Consider the following 23,508-nt stretch of genomic DNA (forward strand, 5'->3'; position numbering starts at 1 on the left):
TCGCCATCTCTTCCCGCTTACCTACTTCTGTCTCTTGCCTTGTACTAGTGACGGGTCGTGACACCGCGTCCCTCTCTTTCATTCTTGATGTGTGTGCGGTTGGGATTTACGACGCACTTAGCTCGTGAGGTTTTACGACGTTGCCTGCCTATCACCCTGGCAGTAAGGGCGAACACCGCAGGGAATTGAACCCCTTACCTCTGGTTTCCCAGACGCGGTTTCCCAGACATTCTTTTCCTCTCACTGTGCACTTCACTGCGGCAGTTTGGTTCGATGGAAATATACTGAACAAGGCGCTAGCTTCCGTCTTGACCGCTTTGTCCCGAAAGCTGTGACCGTGCACAAAACACCTTAACCACCAGTCGGTTGTTCTTATCCTCAAGGTTTATTCGGTACTTCTGGAAAGTGACATTGGGCTTAGCGTAGCGATTAAATTAAACCGGATGATCTGGTCTTTGAACAGCCGCCTATCAATGGGGCATATGTTCTTAGGCCAGGACGATGCATGGACAAGCAGCAGACCAACTTGTCTCTGTTCGACCATTCGCTGAAGGACTTCAGGACGTCGTATTGTTCGAGCTGGATCCTAACACGTTCCTCCTCTTCCTCCTCCTCCTTCTCCTCCTGCTCTTCCTCTTTTTCCCCCTCTTTACCCTTCTCCCCCATATCCGCCTTCCGTCTCCGCCTTTGCGAACGGCTCCGGCCTCGGCTTCCGTCTTCCCATCCTCCATACCGATCCGGAACACCTTCTTCTTCAGGTCTTCTTCTTGTTGACAAGCAGGCCGGGGCAGGGTTCACATTTGGGAACCGATCGTTATGGGAAACGACCATACCAGATATCCGGCTAGGTGGTAGATGGCCCTCCCCGATCCCAGGGAGCATTCCTAGGGTCCTAGAACACTCAGTGTGATCATCATTTCGGTGGATCGTTTTGAGCTGTTTCCTGCAAAAGTGTATTCGGTGTTGTCATCTTATACTAGTGCTATCGCTAGAGCTGAAGCTCAGCCACAGATTATCTGTGCCAATAGCATACTTAAAAGCTGTACAATAGTGCAGGATCATTTATCAGGCCTTGATCGATGTGATGCCTCCGAGTTTTGCAAAGGATATGTTGTGACCGGCAAAACTAAATGAAAGCCTTCGAAACTGAAAGCGTGTTGCGTCCATTGATGATGTAGCTACGTTAGTTACTTTGTCATAACTTCTCCAGTGGAAGGCAGATCTTATACCGATTGAGACACTCTGAACCTGAGAACCACAACTTGCAAACCGCGAAATAAGGTCTAAGGTCTAATAAGGTGAAATAAGGTCTCATCAACCGCGAAATACTCGAAATTCTTGCACCTGCCATCAAATGTGGAGCCGTCAAAACTATTCGTAGCTTGCTGAAATGATGTCTTTTGAAGAAGGAGAAACATTAAACGTTCTGACGGCCATTTTTTACGTGCTCTACGTGTTACGTCTATATGCTATTTTCTGCATGGTATCTGACACGGAGGACCAAAAATGTAACCATAATCACAAACTGTGATAAATTATCGTTTACATATTGGCTTAGGGTAAAGGCGATCGCAAGTATTTGCGACACCTTCATAAATCAATTAAAGGTATTCTCCAATCATTCATTCATACACATCTTCATCCATTCTTTCATTCATTGATTCATTCAAAGGTTTTCATGAAAATTTTGCGCGTTTTCACTAGAATGATACTTCTTTTAAGAAATGCCCACATAAGGGACAGTTTTCTATGGAAGTATCATTCTCAGAAAGATGACTTGACTATCGGCACCAAAGACTCAGCAGCAGTCGTGATCATCGACCTGTTGGTTCACTGCTCTCTCACTACAAGTTGCGTGGACGAGATTGCATGGGTATTTTGCGACATCCAATGATCACAGCCGCAGTTCCATGCGCCGTCCAAAAGGTGAACAACTGTTAGTTACTGAGCACTAACGTCAAATGTCTTGAGCGCGTCGAGCCGGTCGGTTCTGAAGCGGGGCGGGTCTCCGCTTCCTCCCAATCCCTGGAATCTGGTGCTGCCAGGCCTTGGGAAGGATCGCAGGGCGTCCGCTCCCAGCTCTTCATTCGAGGCACCGCTCCTGGCGGCGGGAAGCGAGACGACTGTTGCGGAGGTGTCACCGCTTCACCAGTTGTACGACCACGCAGAAACAGGCAGTGGCATTTGGAGTTGGGGATGGTGGTACATTTGGACTTGGGGATGGTGGTCCACCTCATCCCGTTCAGAGTGACGTTGAATAGATGAAATGTGCTCCAATTCTGGTTGATCTTGGCCTCCCTTTCTCTCGCAGACTCAAAATACCTTACGGCATTTGAGGGAACGTTTATGAACCATTTGAGGTAACTGATCCCACTTTGTCGTCGTTCATTCATAACAGTTGACTATCGATAGGTGCTTAAAATATTCAAATCTTTCCAGCAGTAGAGGACATTTGAGAGCAGCGACTGAGGTGCATGCTGGAGAAATAACTGTTCGGATTATGCTGCCCGTAAAGTGTGGTGGTACCTACACCATGCTTTGGCAGCTTATTTCTCTCATCCTCGGCAGGCGTTATTGAAGAGGCCGCAACAAGGACAGCAATCGGGAACAGGGCAACGCACTGCTCTCGAAAGCCACGTAAGCATTGGAAGCGTCAAACCACAGGGGCCGAAGGTGACCAACGAAGGCACGGCGGTGCGGCGGTGGCCGGTATGCTGAAGGCACCAGGAGCCCCCCCTCCCCCCTCCCCCGCCTGAAGGCACACTTACTGCTGCAGGGTGCGAACCAGGCTCCTCTGCTGCCTTAGGCAGTAGTCCTCCGTGGTCACCTGAAATGGCCGACATCGCTCCACGTCGTCAGCACACCACGATTTTACACAACACCAGACGAGAACGAATCCACTCAGTTACTACAGTTCTGCAGGCATCAGTCCCTGACGTATTCCACGGCACAGCGGAAGGTTTCAGCATCTCAACATCACCAAAGCTTAGAGGTTCAATACGGCTCGCTCGGGTTTGCGAAGGGGGTCGGGAGACACAACACCGTTTACAAGTTAGGCTGATCTTTGACGGTCACGCTCAAAACAGGCGTGTCCTTGTTTCACTGAGAAAACGACCGTGCTCTCGGGCGAAGCAGGTCGCATGTTGATGAGTATCGCCGGTGTTTTATTCTGTTCGTTTCCTCACTGACACGAAAGCCGTCACCATTGAAAGCCAATATCCTGCCCCTTGTGCTCCAGTCGACGGCAATACCACCCGTCCCCTCCCGTCCCCTCCCGGTAGATGACCTGCACTGGCGTGTCATGAGCCTGTGAGACAAACTGCCAGAGTCGGCTAAACACGCCATCCACGGTGATCTGGTTGCCGGTGCCCAGCAGCTCTGTGCTCCGGTCCACGGCGCCTGCAGACGGGAGCACACTGTTAGCTGTGTTCGGTCCTCGGGAGCACACCACCATTCGTGTTCGGTGCTCGGGAGCACACCGTCGTTCTCGCTCTGTCGTGCTCCGTACAGTTAAAGGGCAGACGAGTACGGTAGGAGAACGCAAATGGCATGCGAGAGTTGAAATGAGAGAAAACGCTGCTATTCGGACGAGGCTGGAGTCAATCAAACGATGAGGTCTGTCGCCCTAGCGTAACGCACCGTTTGACGAAATAACAGCCGGACGTCCGTCAGTGGAACCTGCGGACATATCTGCCTTCTGAACGCCTGACACAGCTGACACTGAAAGGCCGTCGACCTCAGCACGTGACACCAGGAGGGAGGGGGGGGGGGGGGGGTACTCACTAACGCCGCACACGGAGTCGGGCGAGGCGCTGACGGTGAAGGAGGCGGACTCCCCGGGCCGGGCTGTCTGCTTGTCCCAGCTGACGTCCACCTGACAGCAGCAGAACGTAAGTGGCCGATAGCTCAGACGGTGGCTTTGAATCAAGATGTCCGGGTTCCACTCCCTCCACAGTCATTTTCCAGTGTGGTTGCTCTTCACCAGAAGTGCTAAAGGCAATGCGCCCAGTAGTTACATATGTCGGCTTGGTTAAATACACAGCTCAACAACACTTGACAGCAGCAACATGCTGGGAATGTAGTTCGTTGTCAGGGTTAGGTGTCATGCTGAGGTTCCGAACCTTTCAGAACCAGAGACGACTCATGGCCTGACAGGGCTGTCACATAATGCACCATAAGGACAAACACATATCACATGTGCACCATCAGGACCAACACATATCACATGTGCACCATCAGGACCAACACATATCACATGTGCACCAGAAGGACCAACACATATCACATGTGCACCAGAAGGACCAACACATATCACATGTGCACCATCAGGACCAACACATATCACATGTGCACCAGAAGGACAAACACATATCACACGTGCACCATCAGGACCAACATTCCTCCAAAGGAGCCGTGTTATGATGAGACTCGTAGGCTATCCAGCAAAACGGCTGTTCACATTTATCCGTTGCTATTGTTGCTATCTGTTGCTATTGTCACTTCAGCACGCTGTCGCACCTGGTTGTTGAAGCACTTCTCCACCTTGAGGACAACCGCGTCGCTCACCACCTCGCCCGAGTCCAGCACGAAGAATACCAGCAGCTTGAACTGCGGGCTCATGGTCGGAGTCACTGGCAGTGTCAGGCTCGAGCTGGACACCCGGCCTGATTGCAGGATCTGGCTGCGCGCCATCACCTGCCGAACACGGCGGTCATGGGGATGACGTCACGTGACTCCCATCTCGGCGGGTTTTAAGCGATTCACAAACACGAGAAAGAGTGTAAGAGAGAGAGAGAGAGAGAGAGAGAGGGGAAGAGAAAGAGAGAGAGAGAGAGAGAGGGGAGAGAGAGAGAGAGGCATGGCATGGAGGCTGACCTCCTGTCTCAGAGAGTGCTGTCCCGCAAATGAATTCTTCAACGCAAGGACTGCTAACCATCTGAGGAGGTCTGCTCAGTTCCGCCATCACGACAGCCAATGATGTTAGTGTCGTACCTGGTACACCATTGGCGGCACGTCCGTCTCCAGTGACGTCAGCAGCTGGACGGTGACGTCACCGCGGCATGGCAGCTCGTCGGGCAGCAGGTGGACATCGATGGTGAGGTAGGAGTTGGATGGGGAGAAGAAGCTCACCAGGCGCCGTCTGAGGCCTCCGCCGCCGTGTTGCGTGGTCAGCTGGTGGAGACACCACACGATGTTGTGACCTGGCCATGTTCTGTGCCGCCACGCTCTAACGTCGAAGTAAAACTGTATGATGCAGTTAATGAGCTTCGGCAAATAGAGCTGAAAGTCATCAAACGAGCTCCTGTAGCATCATAGCGACACCGGCGTCAGGCCATTCGCGCTGAAATCATGCGGGGATTCTTACGTCGCTGGCAGCGCGAGTAAATCATGATACTGTCAGGTCAGGTCATGCTATCGGGCCATACTGTCCCAGATGCGATGGTATTAGTTCCAACGTCCACGTGCTGTCTCTGACGTCATCACACTGGCACTGATGTCATTACACTGACCCTGACGTCACCGCACTATCACTGATGTCATTTAACTGACTCTTACGTCGTGTTGACTCTGACTGACTCCGACTATGATGTCATCAATCTGACTCTGGTGTCATTGCAATGGCTCTGGTGTGCGCACAATGGTTTTGACGTGACTACATTAACTCTGTTGCCACCACCCTGGTTCTGACGTAAACACAATTTGTCTGCCCTCATCACGCTGGCAACGGTGTCTGACCAACCCTCAGGTCATTCACTGATCCCATCAGACTGCTCTTGGTGCTCGGTATCCCCGAAGTCACCGAAATGATCATGACTTCGCAGAAGTGGCCCTGTTGTTGAAGTCCCTCTCGTTGTACAATCCGCCCTGTCTCTGACTCTAACGGTGCTCTCTCTGTACTCTAACGGTGCCGCTAGACTGATATCGCCAACAGTCATAGCATGACCATCGACTCCAGTAATACCACACTGATTCTGACCTAACGGTCATGACATTAAAAAACTGGTTCCGACTTCAGCAGACTGACCATGACATCGCGCACGTACCCTGACACCAACGTAAACGTGTCCCCAGAACGACGCTAACATAGCGACCCCAAGCGAACGCACTGGCTTCGATGTATGATGCTGTCACGACGTCACCTGACGTCACGCGATAACATGTGGTCACCACATTGCCTGTGACGTCACACCTTACTAACCGTGACATCAACGCTGTCTACGAGCGGCGCTTGCGGCGGGATAAAGTAGACGACGCGGCCCTGGCTGTCAGTGGTGAAGCTGCGGCACTGGAGGGCCGTCGAGAGCCGCTTCGGATCCTCCGTCTCCCAGATCAGCGGCGTGTAGCCGAACTCGGTTCGCACGCGCTCCGAGTGCTGTCCAGCAGGGCGGGTGAGACGGCTTAGGGTCAGTCAAGCCGGCCAGGTAAGGTCAGAACAAGATCAGCTGTGTCAAGTCAGGTGCGGGCTGGATGGGACACGTCAGGGAATGACAACCAGAGTTAAGCAGCGTGGGGCATCGGGGGTAAGACGAAACAGTGTAGGATGTGCAAGATAGACAAACATGAAGATGCGTCAAGGTCAAGGTCGATGTTTGGCAGACCAGGTTGACTTAAGCCATGTTCGGCCGTGTCTGAATGGGGGACCGAAAACGTGAAAGGAGGAAAAGCGGTGAAATGTTGGTTGAGTGGGGTCAAGGCTAGGTAGAGCAGAGGTTTTAGGGCAAGAAGGGTTGGGTTAGCGCAAGAAAAAGCAGACAAGGTCGCGTGCAGGGCAGGACAGGTTATGGCGGGCGTGGCTGGGCAGGGTAAGACAAGAGAGAACTGGTGAGCGTAAGTGAGGAAGATGTAAAGCGATGTCAGGGTCATGCAGATCACCTAACTAGGTCAGACGTGATCGGTCCATAAAGGCCTAGTCAGGTCACAGCAGCCCAGAACAGGACGGTGTGCAGGTCACAAAACCTCAGGACGAGACGGTGTGAGGCAAATCTGGACAGTTCAAATGGGCTTGATCAAGAGGCATTTGAAATGACGGACTTCCCCAGTCTCACCCATGTTTATTGCCGCCGATAGCGCTGGAACACTATAAAAAACGTTACCGGAACACAGACCGCATATGTCAAAATGTAAGCCAAAAAGAGCATCTTCTCGCCCTTTATAGGCTCACAGATGTTTATCCCTAGCCGACATACCCTTTTAAAAGCGTGAAACAAGGCATCGTCAGGAGTCTTCGTCGGGTCCACCCCGCTCTGTCTGGAAAGACATGCCACACAGCGTGAAACACATATCCCTTCTCGTACATCTCTGTTTGGACAAAGACTGGGAATATCCCATGAGGCGTCTTGGTATCACCTGACGGCTCCGTGGTCCCGTCCCAATGTCTCGCGACCTCGTGTCGTAGTCCCGCTGTCCCGCGCCGTCGCACTCGCCGCCGTGTCATGGTCCCGCTGTCAAGTGCCGTCATCCCTCGCCTCCGGTTATGGTCTCGCTGTCCGGTGCCGTCGTCCCTCGCCTCTGTGCCATGGTCCCTCTGCCCAGTGTCGTCGTCCCTCGCCTCCGTGTCATGGTCCCGCTGTCCAGTGTCGTCATCCCTCGCCTCCGTGTCATGGTCCCGCTGTCCAGTGTCGTCATCCCTCGCCTCCGTGTCATGGTCCCGCTGTCCAGTGCCGTCATCCCTCGCCTCCGTGTTATGGTCTCGCTGTCCAGTGCCGTCATCCCTCGCCTCCGTCTCATGGCCCCGCTGTCCAGTGCCGTCATCCCTCGCCTCCGTGTCATGGTCTCGCTGTCCAGTGCCGTCATCCCTCGCCTCCGTCTCATGGCCCCGCTGTCCAGTGCCGTCATCCCTCGCCTCCGTGTTATGGTCTCGCTGTCCGGTGCCGTCATCCCTCGCCTCCGTGTCATGGTCCCTCTGTCCAGTGTCGTCGTCCCCCGCCTCTGTGTCATGGTCCCTCCGTCCAGTGCCGTTGCCCCTCGCCTCTGTGCTATGGTCCCGCTGTCCAGTGCCGTCATCCTTCGCCTCCGTGTCATGGTCCCGCTGTCCAGTGCCGTCATCCCTCGCCTCCGTGTCATGGTCCCTCTGTCCAGTGTCGTCGTCCCCCGCCTCTGTGTCATGGTCCCTCCGTCCAGTGCCGTTGCCCCTCGCCTCTGTGCTATGGTCCCGCTGTCCAGTGCCGTCATCCTTCGCCTCCGTGTCATGGTCCCACTGTCCAGTGCCGTCATCCCTCGCCTCTGTCGAGTGCCGTCATCCCTCGCCTCCGTGTCATGGCCCCGCTGTCCGGTGCCGTCGTCCCTAGCTTCCGTGTCATGATCCCGCTGTCCGGTGCCGTCGTCCCTAGCCTCCGTGTCATGGTCCCGCTGTCCAGTGCCGTCGTCCCTAGCCTCCGTGTCATGGTCCCGCTGTCCAGTGCCGTCATCCTTCGCCTCCGTGTCATGGTCTCGCTGTCCAGTGCCGTCGTCCTTAGCCTCCGTGTCATGGTCCCGCTGTCCAGTGCCGTCGTCCCTAGCCTCCGTGTCATGGTCCCGCTGTCCAGTGCCGTCATCCTTCGCCTCCGTGTCACGGTCTCGCTGTCCAGTGCCGTCGTCCTTAGCCTCCGTGTCATGGTCCCGCTGTCCAGTGCCGTCGCCCCTAGCCTCTGTGTCATGGTCCCGCTGTCCAGTGCCGTCGTCCCTAGCCTCCGTGTCATGGTTCCACTGTCCAGTGCCGTCATCCCTAGCCTCTGTGCCATGGTCCCGGAGCTCCGTGCTATTACGATACACAAGTGTATATGCCAAAAATTAATTGGATGACAAAAAGGTGTGCAAAGTAAGAAACTAGTTCAGCAGTTGCATCAGACACATTCTGTCACAGACGATCAAGCTTCGGTCGTAAAATCAGCTAAGCCTTGCGCCCGCAAGCCGCAACACAACGAACACCATACTCACATGGCGGCTCTCTCCTTGTACTTGGCTCTGAAGCAGATCTCCACGATCTTTTCAGCGAAAGGCGAGCCATCCCTGTCTTCGACGTGGAGCTGGAATGGAGCGATCACATTTCGTTGCATCGTCGCAATGCTCTAAGGATAGCATGCTGTTTGCGAACAAGTCATATCCAAATATGCTTCGCATTGCGTATTTAATACCATTGACCTCGAAATATCTGCTGAGATATTATGGCACACCGAGGAAATATTTTTATTTACCATACAGTGAGCAGTTAACGGTACCTGACGCGCATAGAGCAGCTTTCACTTCCATACACCGAAATCAATTTAATCCTCGGTAGGTGTATTCGAAATATTACAGCTCCTTTCACAATCCGATGTAGCGTGCAACGCGCAATGTCATGAGTCTGTATTTACATGAATAATTACAGTGTATGTCGCTGAAACGTAAAGCCCGTGAGGCCTTACCCCTCTGAACCGAGAGCATGACTCCATAAATATTTGGCTGTCTCGGCATAGCATTGGTGATTACGGTGGCTATCACCAGAGCTGCACGGACATCCCAGCGACGGCTCAGCCACTCCACCCCACCCCACCCCACCCCTCCCCATCAACACAGGTCCATCGCGGATCTGGCAGCATGACTCATGACCGTCAGCGCGCTCCGCACAAACCCAAACTGACCCGGCCGTAGTAGGGCAGGCCGGGCTTGATGAACAGCTGTGCGTTGTCCGGAACGGAGGCCGAGCTGGATCTGAAGATGTCTCTGCGCACTGATCTGATCTTTGATTGGCTGAGACCCGTGCCAAACTCCTCCACAGTGGCGTTGATGCTGAGCTGAGGTCAAGCGGGTCACACAAAAGATATTGAACTGACGGATAAGGTGCACGTGTACCATGTTAGAGGCGGGCATTGATTATCACCAGAAAGTTGCCGTCCAAAGATAATTGTTTCCTATCAATGTGTGATCCAACGAAAATATCCAACGCTTGTTAGAAAGGAATCTCTATCCTAGAAAGGAAGACTCACTATACTTAACGATAGTTTGGCACCGTCAAACGTCGCCCAGATGCATGCATTTATATGGCACGGCACGGCTACGGATAACAACAAAAATCCGTGGCCCAGCAACACAGCACTGAGGGTATTTGCGTTTGAGAACTGCTTGACCATTTTTTAAAGATCACTCTAGAACAACAGCCACCCGGACAGACAGCTACTGGGTGGTCACTGGCGTTTGTAACGGGGGCCAAACAGACCCACGCTTCTCTTACCCTACCAAACTTCTGATCAGTCCCACACTTTTTCAACCCTCTGAACCCTCGCCCTGTTAGGGATGGGTGAGGGTCAATGCGACCCTCCTGAGGCTCTCTGAGAATATCTCTCCCGTCGGTCTTGCAACCGTATTTCTATGTGTGTGTGTGTGTGTGTGTGTGTGTGTGTGTGTGTGTGTGTGTGTGTGTGTGTGTGTGTGTGTGTGTGTGTGTGTGTGTGTGTGTTTGTGTGTGTGTGTGTGTGTGTGTGTGTGTGTGTGTTTGTGTGTGTGTGTGTGTGTGTGTGTTTGTGTGTGTATGTGTGTGTGTGTGTGTTTGTGTGTGTGTGTGTGTGTGTGTGTGTGTGTGTGTGTTTGTGTGTGTATGTGTGTGTGTGTGTCACACACACACGTGCCCCAAACAGCACAAGTGCAAGATTACTTACAGCTGTGGAGCCAAAGCCAGAGAACAGTTCATCCACAATCAGATCAGACGATGCGCAGCCTGTCTCGTCCGTCTGTAAAAAAAAAACACGGCAATGTGCCTCGTCTGTTTGTATGAACAGAAAGACCGCAGCCTACCTTGTCTGTAACAACATAAGCACGCATATATGTATACATATATATATATATATATATATATATATATATATATATATATATATGTATATATATATATATGTATATGCATATATCCTGGATATCTTCGAATGTAGAGGTTCCATGCAGAGGTTCCATGTATCCTTCGATACCCGCTTTAAGCACCAAAGGGTACTGAGCAGCAAAACATCTCGTGGGTGCGGTTCTGATTGCGTTTATAGATCACACTCGACTGAGTCGCGCCCCACCTGTCTGACGCCGGCGATGGGTTAATGACACCACCCAATGCGCCACGGCCGTGATCCCGTAACTCTGACGCCACGTCAAGATGTCACTGTCACTTGTAAGGGTGCCACGGCCTGAGACTGTCACTGACTCACCGAGAGAGTGTCACCGACTCACCGAAAGAGTGTCACTAACACTGACGGAGCCGTCACGGTTGCGACTGTTCGTGACGTTCACCGTCACGGTGGCTCCAATCAGCGGCTGACCGAACGTGTACCTGCGGTAAGCAAGGTCAGCGTTCGTCATCTCGTCAAGTTTATGCAACGCATTCCTGGTGGATCACATGCGTCGAGAAACGAAGCCAGATGTATTTCCATTCGGTGCAACAGGTCATCAGCTTTAGCTAAGTCAGCGAAACACACCGTTACCAAATACATTTCGAAACCCACGTGCAAGCATTCTGCAAGCACAAGTTTATTCCCCAAGAATGTTTCAGACTCCCCGATTTCAAACTCCCAGACCAGCGAGCTTCAGATCGGGCTGGCGGATTTTCCCGCTTTCATTACCTAGCATCACTGCGCAGAGCTGCACACCGGTAGCGGGGTAAACCTGGATCTATTCGACGCGTAAGGAGAGCGCAGCGGTTGTCTTGCGGCACAGCTTGGCTGCAGTGCAAATGACAAAGCTCTCCTCCGGATACACGGCGTTGTCATTACGGCGAGCGTGGCGATTCGAGAACGCTCGCCGAGAACCGTGTTGACGCATTTCGGAGGAGTACGTCCACCGAATTTTACGTTCAGATATGTCTGATCAATGTCGGCCATTATACGGCACTTCGTAGGTCACAGTTACGACGCATGGCTGTGACCTGAGGTCACAGGGGTGCACATAGGGGTCTATAGTTTTTGTTCTTCGCGATTACTTCAAATGTTTTGACGTTAAATCTGACCCGAAACCTCTCGCAATGCTCAATGTGTACGTTATTAACACCCATTTGTGCGAGGACTTTTTGGCGTGGCACGTGTAATTTGGCAGGAGACGCGTGATTTGGCGGGACACGTGTGGCAGGAGCGAGTGCACCGACCTGATGGCTGTTATATAGCGTCCCGGTCTACAGAAAACAAAAAACGGAGTATGCGAAGAGGGCCGCAGATGCGTGTTGCACATGGTGTGCTTTGTTACCGGCATCCATATGCATTTATTCTCAACGTTTTGTTTCATTGACTTACCAGATGAAAGGCCACCATGGTTATGAATCTTTGGTGAACACACATATGAATCCGAATCTGATCTCATTCGCTGTGCACGGCTTCGCCAGCCCTAATTTTGGGCTCATTGGGCTCACTCTGAAATGCTGACAAATATGACACTATGACGCTATGACACTTACCGGCGGTAAGGGTCAGTATCATTGCGTACAGAAGATTATCAGCTTTCATGCTCATGTGGTGGTGAGATGATCAATGCAGGCTATGAAACTGAATGCACAGCCCATGTACCGTGCATTCGTCACGAATATTGGCCATCATTACAGGTGAGCTCGGCTGGTACCACGGACTGAGCGAGGTATATTACAATTTTCCAGCCTGAGAGGCTCACGTTGCAGCTGGTTTGTTGCAGCTCATGTTGCAACATGTTTCACGTCGTGCCTGCATGCCCTATGTCAAACGCCGTTGGGATGAAGGTGACATTGGGTGGCCGTGTTATGGTATTGCATGGCGTGTTAGTTCCCTCGGTCTAAGTCGTCCCCACGACCAGGATCGCAACGTTAGGTTCGTGGGGTTGATCTCACGATCTAGAACCAGACAGCCGGAGACTCTCGCCACAATGTCGGTCCACACCAGGGCGGCTCGATTCCAACTGATACAACACCTGAGGCAGTTGGGGAATGGCTACGCAACAATTCGAACGTGCTTTTCAAGGCAGGGGTTATTTTGCCCCATTCTCCTCTTTTTCTCAAGCACGATCCCCCAAAACAACTCAGCAATCCGTTTGCAACTGATGTATGAACAAGAACACGAGAGTCGAATATACTTTGCGCCCGTACACAAAAACTTTTCACTCAAGGCAAACTTCTAAAGGCTGATAAATATTCTAGAGGCGCGGTAAGGTGTCTCTAGTATTCCACCTCCATGTTAGAACAATCTGTGAAAGAAAATCAACAGCATTCATTCCCCAAATTGTCTAACATTAAATGTTTTCGAGCAAGCTTTGGTTTCACCACGTTTGACCCAACATCCGAATGCCTGTGACACAGCACTGTTTCTGCTTCCCGTGCTGCCTCGATTCCTTCTGATAATTGGTCGTGAAAACGTGTCGTCTTTGATACTAGACCATTTCCTCTGTGGTTCCTGGCAGGCATATTTCAAAGCGGTGACTCGTTTGCCTGCAACTATTTGGCATAACTACTCTGTAACTACTTGTTTAAGCACTAGTGGAAGCAAAGATGGCAGTGAGCGGGCAGGTTTACTGCGCAATATCAGCTGCTTAAGGTTTACCATTCTGGCCAGCCCTCGACAACCCACAGGAGAAAAACGTCACCACCGGGGAACGACTGCATTATGATGCCGTTCATTGCCGCGGCTCTTCTTGGCATGAGTACTTTCTGATACTGCGTCGAATTGGCATAACATCCCCGTAGCCAGGGGTGCAAGTATTAGATGCGGTGGAAGGAGAGGCATGGGGTGGCTGGTCCACTAGCTGTCTACCACTGGCCACGCGGACATTGTCTGGAGAGAAATGATAACAAATGTTTTCAGCTCACCTCTAACTTGAGAGGACTTCTATGGCCCCTGCCCGCGGCCAAGTCGACGTCGCGCTAGACACCTGATCACCAGGCTAGCACGCTATGTGGGTCCAAGTCCCAGAAATAGCGCTCGTTTATGCATTTCGTCGTAGACGGGTCACTAACGGCTGACAGTAAAGACACGATTGCATGCGGCGGCAGTGTTGTGGTGTTTTACGATGCCTTAAATTTCATAGCAATAATCTGAATGACGCCGCTGGTCTGGTGGAGTAAGGGTCTTTGTGAAGATCTTGCTTAACATAGCCTCTGATCCATAGTCATTTCTAGGATACATTCAGGCAGAGTTGTTCAGACCAGTCAAATGGAAAAAAAACGTTAGAGAATCCACCACAAGACTAGGCAACAGCACCTTGGTGCTTACATTCACGTGACTCGATGCGATGGAAAAAGGATCGACGTTGAGTTCGTATGATATCGAACCTGTAACGCTTTTTACTGCACTAGACTTAAAAGCCGTTGCAGCAGCGATAGGAGGCGGTGCGTGCAGCCAATGTTGGAGCGCGAAGCTCCCCAGTCATAACGAATTTGGTAAACCTGATAGATCCGGTAAAACGGAAATTGCATGGAACTGGAAACTCCGTAGACTGTGGCTGTTGGTCAAATGCCTTCCACCAATCAGAGATTGTAAGGAACAGGCTGCTCTCTACGCTTTGGCGAAGTCTTGCTGTTGGGAAACACGTCATCAGCTAGCGCACAAGCATCCACCAATCATGGCTTACTTGGCGCAGACGTCGACGGTGATGGTTTTCTCTTCCTCAAGCAGGTAGGTTGGACTCCTGACCTTGACCTCGAATGTAGGCAGCACATACTCCTCTACAACGAAGCCCTTCCTTTCGGGACGGTCATTTGTCCTCACGTGGATAGTCCATCTGCCCTGAAAGTCAGTCGCAAAGTGTACCCAAAGCCCCCAGCAGTGCTGGAGGGCACTAAGCCAGCTTTATTGTCTTGGGAACACATGCTTTTCGAGCAATGTGCCTGTGCACCTTAGTAAGACGGAAGCATGTGGCTTCATGGCTTCATCAGGGACGGCCCTTCGGTCAGAGTGTGACCTCACCGGGGCGAGGGCAAGACTGCACCAGTGCGAACCCTCGCTCTTCAAGTGACCTCACCAGAAGCGAATCTTCCGCTATAGTATGATTCCACCGGAGGAAGGGGACTGGCATGGGTAGGCTATGACTGCACCCGAGCGGCCCCTTGACCTTCATGTGACCTCACCAGGGGCGGCTCCTCGGTGAGCTGCACCTCTAGCTGGATCAGGCCTCCGCTGGTCTTGATGTCCCTCCACTGGGCGATGCGGATGTTGTCTGGGCTAGTCACCCACACCTCAGGAACCTGTGGAGCAGTGGCCGATTTAGAAGTAAAACATCCGGTACATAGCTTGCACTGAACATTGCAGCGGAACAGATGCGCTCCTTTTCAGTATAAGAACAGGGCGAAAACACTTCGGAACCTAACGGAAGCTCCACACGGAGTTCCGATTTATCAGCACATGGAACTCCCGTTTATCTCCACATGGGGCTGGCGTTTATCAGCACCAATCACCACTAAGTAAGCTTAATAAAGACTTTGGCAGGTCCTCACCTCCACCAGCCTGCGTTCCGTAATGGTAATCACAGCCATCCAGTTACGATCAGTGGACATAGCTAATCGGCCGCTTGGAAGAACTAGCTTTCATTCATAGCGTTCCGCAGTGAACTAATCCGAGGATGCAAAGCTCACGTTTTCGATGATCGGCGTGAGGTCATATCTCAGGGATATGACACGGATCAGGACTTTATCCCCTGGGCGGTATCGGGGCTTGTCCGTCTGGATCAGCGTCACCAGCGTGAAGGACTTGATGGTCACCTGAAACGCGGTACAGCAGGACGGTGAAAGTGCATATGCGATTAGCAAGAAGCCTGCCATAGGAGTGAGAATGCTTTTCACGGGATGTTCTTGGCGTTGGCCAAAACACCTTGACCGAAATCGCTGCATGCCTAAAACTTGTGTTTGTAGAAAAACGACCCGATATAACAGGGTAATAAATAGCTCTTTTAAAAGATTAAAGCAATCCCTGAAAGCGCACTGCAGAAGTTTATTTTTGCTGCCTGAGCATGTGACCCGACCTGAAAGGGTTTCCGACTAAAATTCACTCGTGCAGAACATTCCAGAAATTCGAAGACCATGCGAAGCTCGCATGGCATACAACTTCAAACAAATGCACAATCAACAAAGCTGCAGCAGAGTTTTCGTTGTGAATGCCAATACTGCGTAATTCGGTAAGGGATATTTTGAGAGTTGTTTGATTTATTAATTACTTAATCACTCACACATTAGCGTGCCGTTGTGAACGTTAAGCAGCTGATGGCCTGTGCATTCACGGCTCGATGGGTGTCCTGTTGCGTCAGTCTGCCGACGTCCAATTTTTGCGTGACCTCGCCGATGTTATAGGGGCTGGTCTGTGTGCAGACCCATCCACTGCATCTGTCTCACATTGTGCACTAGATATGCGAGCTGTCAGTGTCACGTTGGCCAGCTCCCACTCAGCGCCAGCTGTACTGGAGTAGTGTACATCTCGTAATGCCGGTGCCTTTTTGTAACCAGGCGCTACCAAGCAACGTTGATTACACTGAAAGCCGTTGTCAGTGCCGGGGATAGCCGCACAAGACGTTGTAAGGTCTAAGATATATGCGGGCCCATACGTCCCGACTGGGGCCGACACGGGACAAGCGCAGGATTTGCACAGATTTTGCCCCTACGCTCCGTGTCTGTGGTGTGAGCCCGGGCAGTTGGGCACGGCGCCGTGTCCGTCTGCGAACTCTCGGTGGCGCAGATGGTTGATGTGCCTGTCAGTGTGGATGTCAGTTACTTGGTTCGGACCCGTTCCCCTGGAACTATCGAGGAGATAACAGCAAATGGTGAGTGACGCGGACTTAACGCTGTACCAATCAGCGACTAGCGACCAGCGACCAACGATCAGCGACCAGCGATCAGCGCCCACCGCGCCAGCAGCCGCCGCACCAGCGCCCGCCGCACCCGCGACCAACGATCAGCGACCAGCAGCCAGCACCCGCCGCACCAGCGCCCGCCGCACCAGCGCCCGCCGCGGTGGCTTCACAAGCGTAGCCTGTATTTGGATATACCGTCTAGCCGGTGGCATTTCCAGAGGGCACGGCCTGACTTCATGCCATGGGAGCAGTCGCCTGATTCACTGGGACCCGGTGATCAGGAAAGCCTTGGCTATCCTGCAGGCGTGCTGAACAAGCAAAAATCCGTCCCGTACTCAGGAGATATATCGGTGACTTCCAGTTTTTCACTCTGGTTCGTGTTTGGTGACAATCTCCGCCAATCTCCACACAGAGGGATCCGTGCGTCGCATGCGGGTCTATGGGTAAGTTTGAGAAGTGGTGTCTCCCCACATGGCCGAGTTTCCTAAGAGCCTCGCTCGACACGCTGTCCGGCCCCGGGCCCCTACCGCTCATGATCTCCTCCAGGGCCAACTGAACTGCAGCTCTGCCTGACTCAAGGGGGACATGTGTTTGACACGCGCACACGATCGTACGTCCTCTGTTGCTGTGACAAGACGTTGTCAGTGTACCTAGTGCTCCCAGTCTGATCATTTTGTCTGCACCTTGTTCTGCGGCACGCGTGCCACTTTGACACACTCTTGATATAACGAACTGGCTTTCTCGCAGTCTGGAAACGCTGGTCGCGTACGCCGCCGGTACCCCCCCCCCCCCCCCCCCCCCAACTGTTCCCCGACTTCGATGCGACAGTGCATCAAATCCCTGGAGATACCACACTTCGATTAAACCTGGGCCTAGTGGCAGTTTTTGACTTGGGCAGTCTTCTTCAACTGACATTGCGAAATGCGTCCCTGGGTTAGATGTCATTTGATCTGCTTTGCAGTGTTTGAGAAATATCAAGCCTGATCACGCAGCGTTAACGGAAATGTTTTAAGACCATCGGAGCGCAGTTGCAAGGACTGGCCGTTGTTGCAGCTGCAAACGCGTGCTGCTGTGACCAGCTGTGCCGAGATATCGACCTAACAAGGCCTGAGGTCTTAGCCTAGTTGGCGTGGCAACTCCATAAACTCTGAAGCATGGTTCACAGGGTCTACCGTCTTTCTGTTGATAGATCAGGCAGGCCATCATTCATATGAGCTCTCAATGAAATTAGGGGCATGACTTGCCGTTTCCTTGACGCTCATGCGTAATAAGTTTCGACATTTGAAGTGAATATTGCACATTCACATCCTTGCATCTTGTCGTAAACGAACCGTCGCCTTATCTGATAAGCAGAGTCCGGCAGCATTGGCGACGTTGAGAGCCAGGTGACCCGTTCCAGCGGACGCCGAGCGCGGCACGGCCAGGTCAAAACAGTGATCGCCATCAGCTGTGGACGACGGCAGAGTCAGGGCGACAGCCAATCAGAGGGGCCAATCGGCAACCGAGCCAATCAGATCGTGGTAAAATAGCAACAGCCGATCAGGGGGACAGTAGAAAGCGACGATCAGCACACAAATAAGATTTTAGTTGTTCGGAAGGCAAATGGCGGCCCCGGTTGCGAAAGCCAGGTCCAGGATGTGATACTTCGAGGAGTCTGTAATACAGATATGCAGCTGGCAAACAGAAGAGCAATTAAATCGCTCCTAAGCATTTTGAGGACGCAGCACTGTTTTACGCAGTCGCAAATGGGTTAGCCCTAAGCTCCTCTTAAGTGATCCCCACCGGGATACCCGGAGTAGACAGGCCTTGAAAGCTCACCGCCCACAGTGTCCGGTATCCTCTCCACCAGCCTCGACCAAGGGGAGACCCCGGCCTCGCGCGAGAGGGTGAGGCATATGTTTCGCCTCGGCCCGGGCGCGTTGAAGAGCGTGATGCAGACACGCTCACTGGTGCCCGCCTGCAGCACCTTAGGCGACGTTAAGAGGAAGCCGCTGTGGAAGGGGATGACGTTACTGGTCAGACGCACAGGACGCCTGGAAGGTCCTGTATCACAACTGGGCCGGCCGAAGCTTAGAACGAATGAAACATCTGGCAAAAATCAACGCGTCAACACAAACGGCATCTAGCCCGGGCAATTTTTCCGATAGATCTAATGAGAGGGATGGAAAATTACATGAGTCTGATCGTTAAAATGATGGCGACTCGCGGGCTTTGTCGTTTTCTTTCAAGTTTGCTTCCTTTTTACAACCCTGGTCACGGTCATCTCTGCCAATCCGACGTGCTGCCGTCAGCTTGCGGCGCTTCGCGCCGCTCCCTGTTCAGCCTCCAGTCAGATTTGTCCATGAATATTTACACGCTTGAGGCACAGTTTATAAAGGTATATCTGCACACATTTTCGGAACGGCGGGCTGCCCCGGGGGCCTCACCATCCAGACCAGAGCGCAGACGACCGGACCGCACTGATTACATTGGGAAGAGTAATCAACGCGATCCAAATACACAACATGACCACCGAAGATGTGTTGCTCGGGCTGGTGCTGGCATGAATCTAAGCAGCGTGCTCGGGCCCTCCCGAATGCTTTGCGATCCCATGCATTCCACAGATGATGGCACGTAAAATGATGCCGTCGAAAATTCACAACAGCGTTGGCTTTTCACTATGGCGCATTAAGGCCAACGTACATTGTCATACGTGGTCCGTGGCAGCTTGTGGTGCAACACATCGAGGCCAAGACGTCAGAAGCCACGGAGCACTCCAAATTACGATTGGAATCGATGGGTCGGTCGTAGCAGACACGACCGAAAGAACAGGGGGAAGGCAGGAGCGTAGGGAGATATAGATAAAGACGGAGACAGTTGCTGAGACAGATACAGAGACCGGTACAGAGACAGATACAGAGACAGATACAGAGACAGATGCTGATACAGGGACACATACAGAGACAGATATAAATATAGATGCTCAGACAGATGGAGGGACAGATGCAAGCAAGAACGGATACGCGGACAGGGACAGGTCTAGGGACAGGGGCAATGTATGTGGCAAGCACAAAGGCGGGGTGAGGACGGGGGCAGGCGCAGGGACATGGACAGAGGCAGAGACAAAGGCAGGGGCAAAGACAGGAACATGGTCAGAGCAGTTCACCACTCTTAAACTTCCCGCGGAAGCATCAATAGCCTGTGGCCATCAACCAGCAACCAACAACCATCAACAACCATCAGCCTTACGGTGATGCATTGAGCGCGTTCATCCGAAATTAAGGGGCTGCCTACGGGCTTGTCTGCTGTTCGTACGCCCTGGAGAACCGTTATGCTCTGGGCGTGCCTGGTGCTCGGCGTATTGGGCTTTTATCGATGGGAGAGTCGCAGCTCAACTTCCCCTTCTCATCTGAGCCAGGGAGATATCCATAACAATTATTCAAAAGTGGTGGGCCGGGTGTATCTCACCTAAAGTTTTCCAAGCAGAGCGTTCTTAGCAAGAATCCCCCAATCACAAGATATTTGACAGTCCACCTCATGGCCCAGCGGCAGGTCTAGGGAGGGTGCATCGCGCTGAAGGCCTGACCTGGCTGACGCCAGGGCGAAGCAGAGCATCGCGATGAACAGCAGGATTTGTTTAACGAATGTTTGATTTTTGTCTCGCTTCGTACGGCCGCCGCGAGAAGAAACAGCCCATCTCAGTGCAGTTTGACAGACAATTTCGACTAACGGAATCGACGCAGAATGATCTGGGATATTTTGGAGGTAGAGTCAGGTGTTGGTACGACTTCGGTGCAGTCATAAGCTGGTTAGAGTCGCGGGTTGGTTGTGTGATGGGAACAGTCAAGGGCTGGGTGGAATCATGGGTTGTGCACTGTCGGGTAGAGCAAGGGGCTAAGTAGAGCGACGGGCTACTTTGGTAGGGTCCCAAACAGGATGGTAAATGGCATACGGCGCTGAATCTGGCGTATCCATAGCAACATTAGAAAGACGAATACCGCGAAACAGCGCGTTGCGTAGGCGTCTGAGGTAACCGACGCCTGCGGAACCGTGATTAAAGTATAAAACGAGCAGTGGTGTAGACAGTCGCAGTCGGATCACAGGCGGTGAAGTAGGGGTCCTACCCGCCTCTCTATGGAATTGTAAGCTGCAGTCGGATCACAGGCGGTGAAGTAGGGGTCCTGCCCGCCTCTCTATGGAATTGTAAGCTGCAGTCGGATCATAGGCGGTGAAGTAGGGGTCCTGCCCGCCTCTCTGTGGAATTGTAAGCTGCAGTCGGATCATAGGCAGTGGAGCAGGGATCTTACCAGCCTCTCTTTGGAACGCAGATTCTGCCCACCTCTTTATGGAGCAGAGATCCTGCCCGCATCTCTATTGAACAGAAAGCTGCAGTCGCATCATAGGCGGCGGAACGTGTGAACTGACAGCCTCTTCAGGGACCCGTATTTTTTGCCGATCGAAGTAAGCATCAGATCGTGAAATAAGCCCACTTACAGCTTTGGTTTAAGTTTAAGTCGAAAAGATTGCTCTAGACAACACGATTTCTATGGTAACCAAATATGCTCCGGAATGTGTCACCGTTTGATTGCGTCATAGTGCCTTGCACAACACTTATTGAGGGCCAGTGGACGGCCGTTATGCCTGGAAATCGTGCTCATGTACGCCAGGTATGAATAACAAGGATATCTTTATTGCCCTTGATCGCCGCACGGCTAGTGGAATGACAGGATTTTCATGACGTCATTATGGCGTCCTGAATGTTTGGGTGCCCTTGGAATAGTCTCCCTGAAATAGTCTGCATATCTTCACAGCCGTGCAGCTAAAAAACTAGGGGGGTTAGGTCTTCAGAAGAACATGGTTTTGAACTGCGCTGAATGATCTTTAAGATGGCTATTTCAGTTCAAAATCCCGTACAAATGTGGAACACTCCGCGATGGGCGCTCTCCGGCGTTTGGCTGCAGCCGAATGTACATTCAGCAGTACAAGCCTGCACAACATCACCTTACCTTTTAGGCGCCTTCACTCCACCAGCCGCCGTCACGCATATTAACAGCAGCACCACCCAGACCTTCATCACGATTCTTGGGAAGCCGCTCGACCGACGACTAACCACGCCGGCGACGCTCCGAAGCCATCCGGTAACGTCGCGGTGGCCGCAGCGGAGGTGAGGGCGCCACCGTCGCCCGGCTGTGGCCCCGAGACCACGTCTGGGCTGCGTGGAACGCCCTCTGAGCTTTCCTTTGACCTAGGTGACCTTTCCACCTAGCAACGCACAGCCGAGGGGGGGGACGCTTGGCGAAGGAGGGGGGCGCCGTGGTCGAATGGTTAGCACCCTCAGCTCCCACGTTACGTCAGAGTTCAGGCCCCGGTTGTGCCACGTCGGCCCCGCTTCAGGCCTCGGTTGTGCCAGTTCCGAGTTTAGGCGCTGGTTGTGCCAGTTCAGGCCACAGTTGTGCCACGTCACTGAGCGTTAATATGACCTCTGCAGTTGCTGGTACCCCATAACAGGGCTCCCACTAAGTTATGGACGTTCTTCATCTTGTGCGACGTGGTAAGCCCAGTTGTTCATTTCCAGAACGATGATGCCTGGCTTCATGTGGATAAATAAACCGTTTAAAGATGTGTTCGGAGAAACACTATCACTGGCATTCGATCAGGGCGCTTTGGCACCCTCCCACAAACGGTCACACCTCAAATTAACCCACTACTCTCTACCCAGCGCATCACCACCCTCCCAAAGGTGGATACATCCCAGACCATCATACAGCCCACCACTTTCTACGCAGCGCATCACCTTCTTCTCACATACAAAACTGAGTCGTTGAACATACATTACAATAACGGGATTGCGAGTTCGGAATGCTAGCAATCAAGCGTACCCAGCGCAGAAGCAGGTTAAAGTTCCTCGACAGCAAAGTTTACGCTTTAGGGTTGTTCATCTCTTTGCAGCTCAACTGGACCTGTAGTATGAATTAACGTCGCTGCGCCGATGAAACCACCCCATTATCCGACTTGTCTTCTCGTCAGACCGTGCAGCAAAGAAATTCGTGTATCAACGTTACAGGAAACAATGTCAGGTTCATAAACCATCACGGGTAGTAAACAGAACGTCGCTTAGCATGAAAGGGCTTCCACGAGACCGGTGGATCAGCGACGTCAGTTTCAAGTTCAGGTTGCGGGGAAAAGGAATTTGAGCGCAAGGTCGAAGGATAAAAGTCGCAGTACAAAATGCTTTCCCAACGTGGTGTGTTATCCCCATGTCAGGAAACAGTTTCAATGGCTGGGTCAGGTTAATCCATTGTATCCTCCATGGCGATGCTATTACGAGAAACGATCGAAGATGATGTTTGTGCGTGATTGTCAGCCTTTTCTTACCTTTTTATTATATTCCAGCCAGGTTAACATGGAGGGAGGGGCCAGAACTGACACAAAAGAACACAAATCGACATCTGTAATTGAAACGCAACTTTGTTTTAGTTTACTCAATCCGTGCAGAGCCCGGGACACCAGGGAATCGAAAATGTCTCAAAACGAGGATACCAGGGATTGCTCACCTTTGAGTGAAGAATCTTCGTCCGTTGGCAAACAATCCTTCACAGCAAACAGTCCTTACTAGGCCTGCGGTAGGTGATAGTTTTTCATATATCTCGTCTGAGACGCCACATAGATTTCGGCTGAGACCCTACATTGACCTCGTCTGAGACGCTACATCGATCTCGTCTGAGAAGCTACATTGATCTCGTCTGAGACGCTTCATCGATCTCGTCTGAGAAGCAACATCGATCTCTTCTGAAACGCTACATC

The 23,508-nt window shown here is 52.2% G+C and overlaps 1 protein-coding gene across 1 annotated transcript in view; it reads right to left on the reverse strand.

Annotated features, from left to right (window-relative positions):
- The window catches only part of LOC119104198 (murinoglobulin-1-like), a gene marked incomplete at its 3' end in the record, with an annotated part of 33,905 nt that extends 12,090 nt beyond the window's left edge, over window positions 1-21,815 (reverse strand). The window contains 18 exon segments of the mRNA XM_037227868.1: window positions 1,957-2,101; window positions 2,769-2,827; window positions 3,287-3,399; window positions 3,784-3,874; window positions 4,519-4,695; window positions 4,993-5,172; window positions 6,200-6,373; window positions 7,188-7,248; window positions 8,917-9,005; window positions 9,600-9,752; window positions 10,614-10,685; window positions 11,170-11,269; window positions 14,518-14,672; window positions 15,014-15,130; window positions 15,518-15,643; window positions 18,057-18,172; window positions 18,544-18,716; window positions 21,711-21,815. Of these exon segments, the coding sequence (XP_037083763.1) occupies window positions 1,957-2,101; window positions 2,769-2,827; window positions 3,287-3,399; window positions 3,784-3,874; window positions 4,519-4,695; window positions 4,993-5,172; window positions 6,200-6,373; window positions 7,188-7,248; window positions 8,917-9,005; window positions 9,600-9,752; window positions 10,614-10,685; window positions 11,170-11,269; window positions 14,518-14,672; window positions 15,014-15,130; window positions 15,518-15,643; window positions 18,057-18,172; window positions 18,544-18,716; window positions 21,711-21,778 (2,169 nt within the window).
- Between the last annotated feature and the right edge of the window lie 1,693 nt (window positions 21,816-23,508).

The sequence above is a fragment of the Pollicipes pollicipes genome, unplaced genomic scaffold (genome assembly GCF_011947565.3).
Source record: "Pollicipes pollicipes isolate AB1234 unplaced genomic scaffold, Ppol_2.1 Scaffold_6052;HRSCAF=7182_pilon_pilon_pilon, whole genome shotgun sequence".
NCBI classification, from domain to species: domain Eukaryota; kingdom Metazoa; phylum Arthropoda; class Thecostraca; order Pollicipedomorpha; family Pollicipedidae; genus Pollicipes; species Pollicipes pollicipes.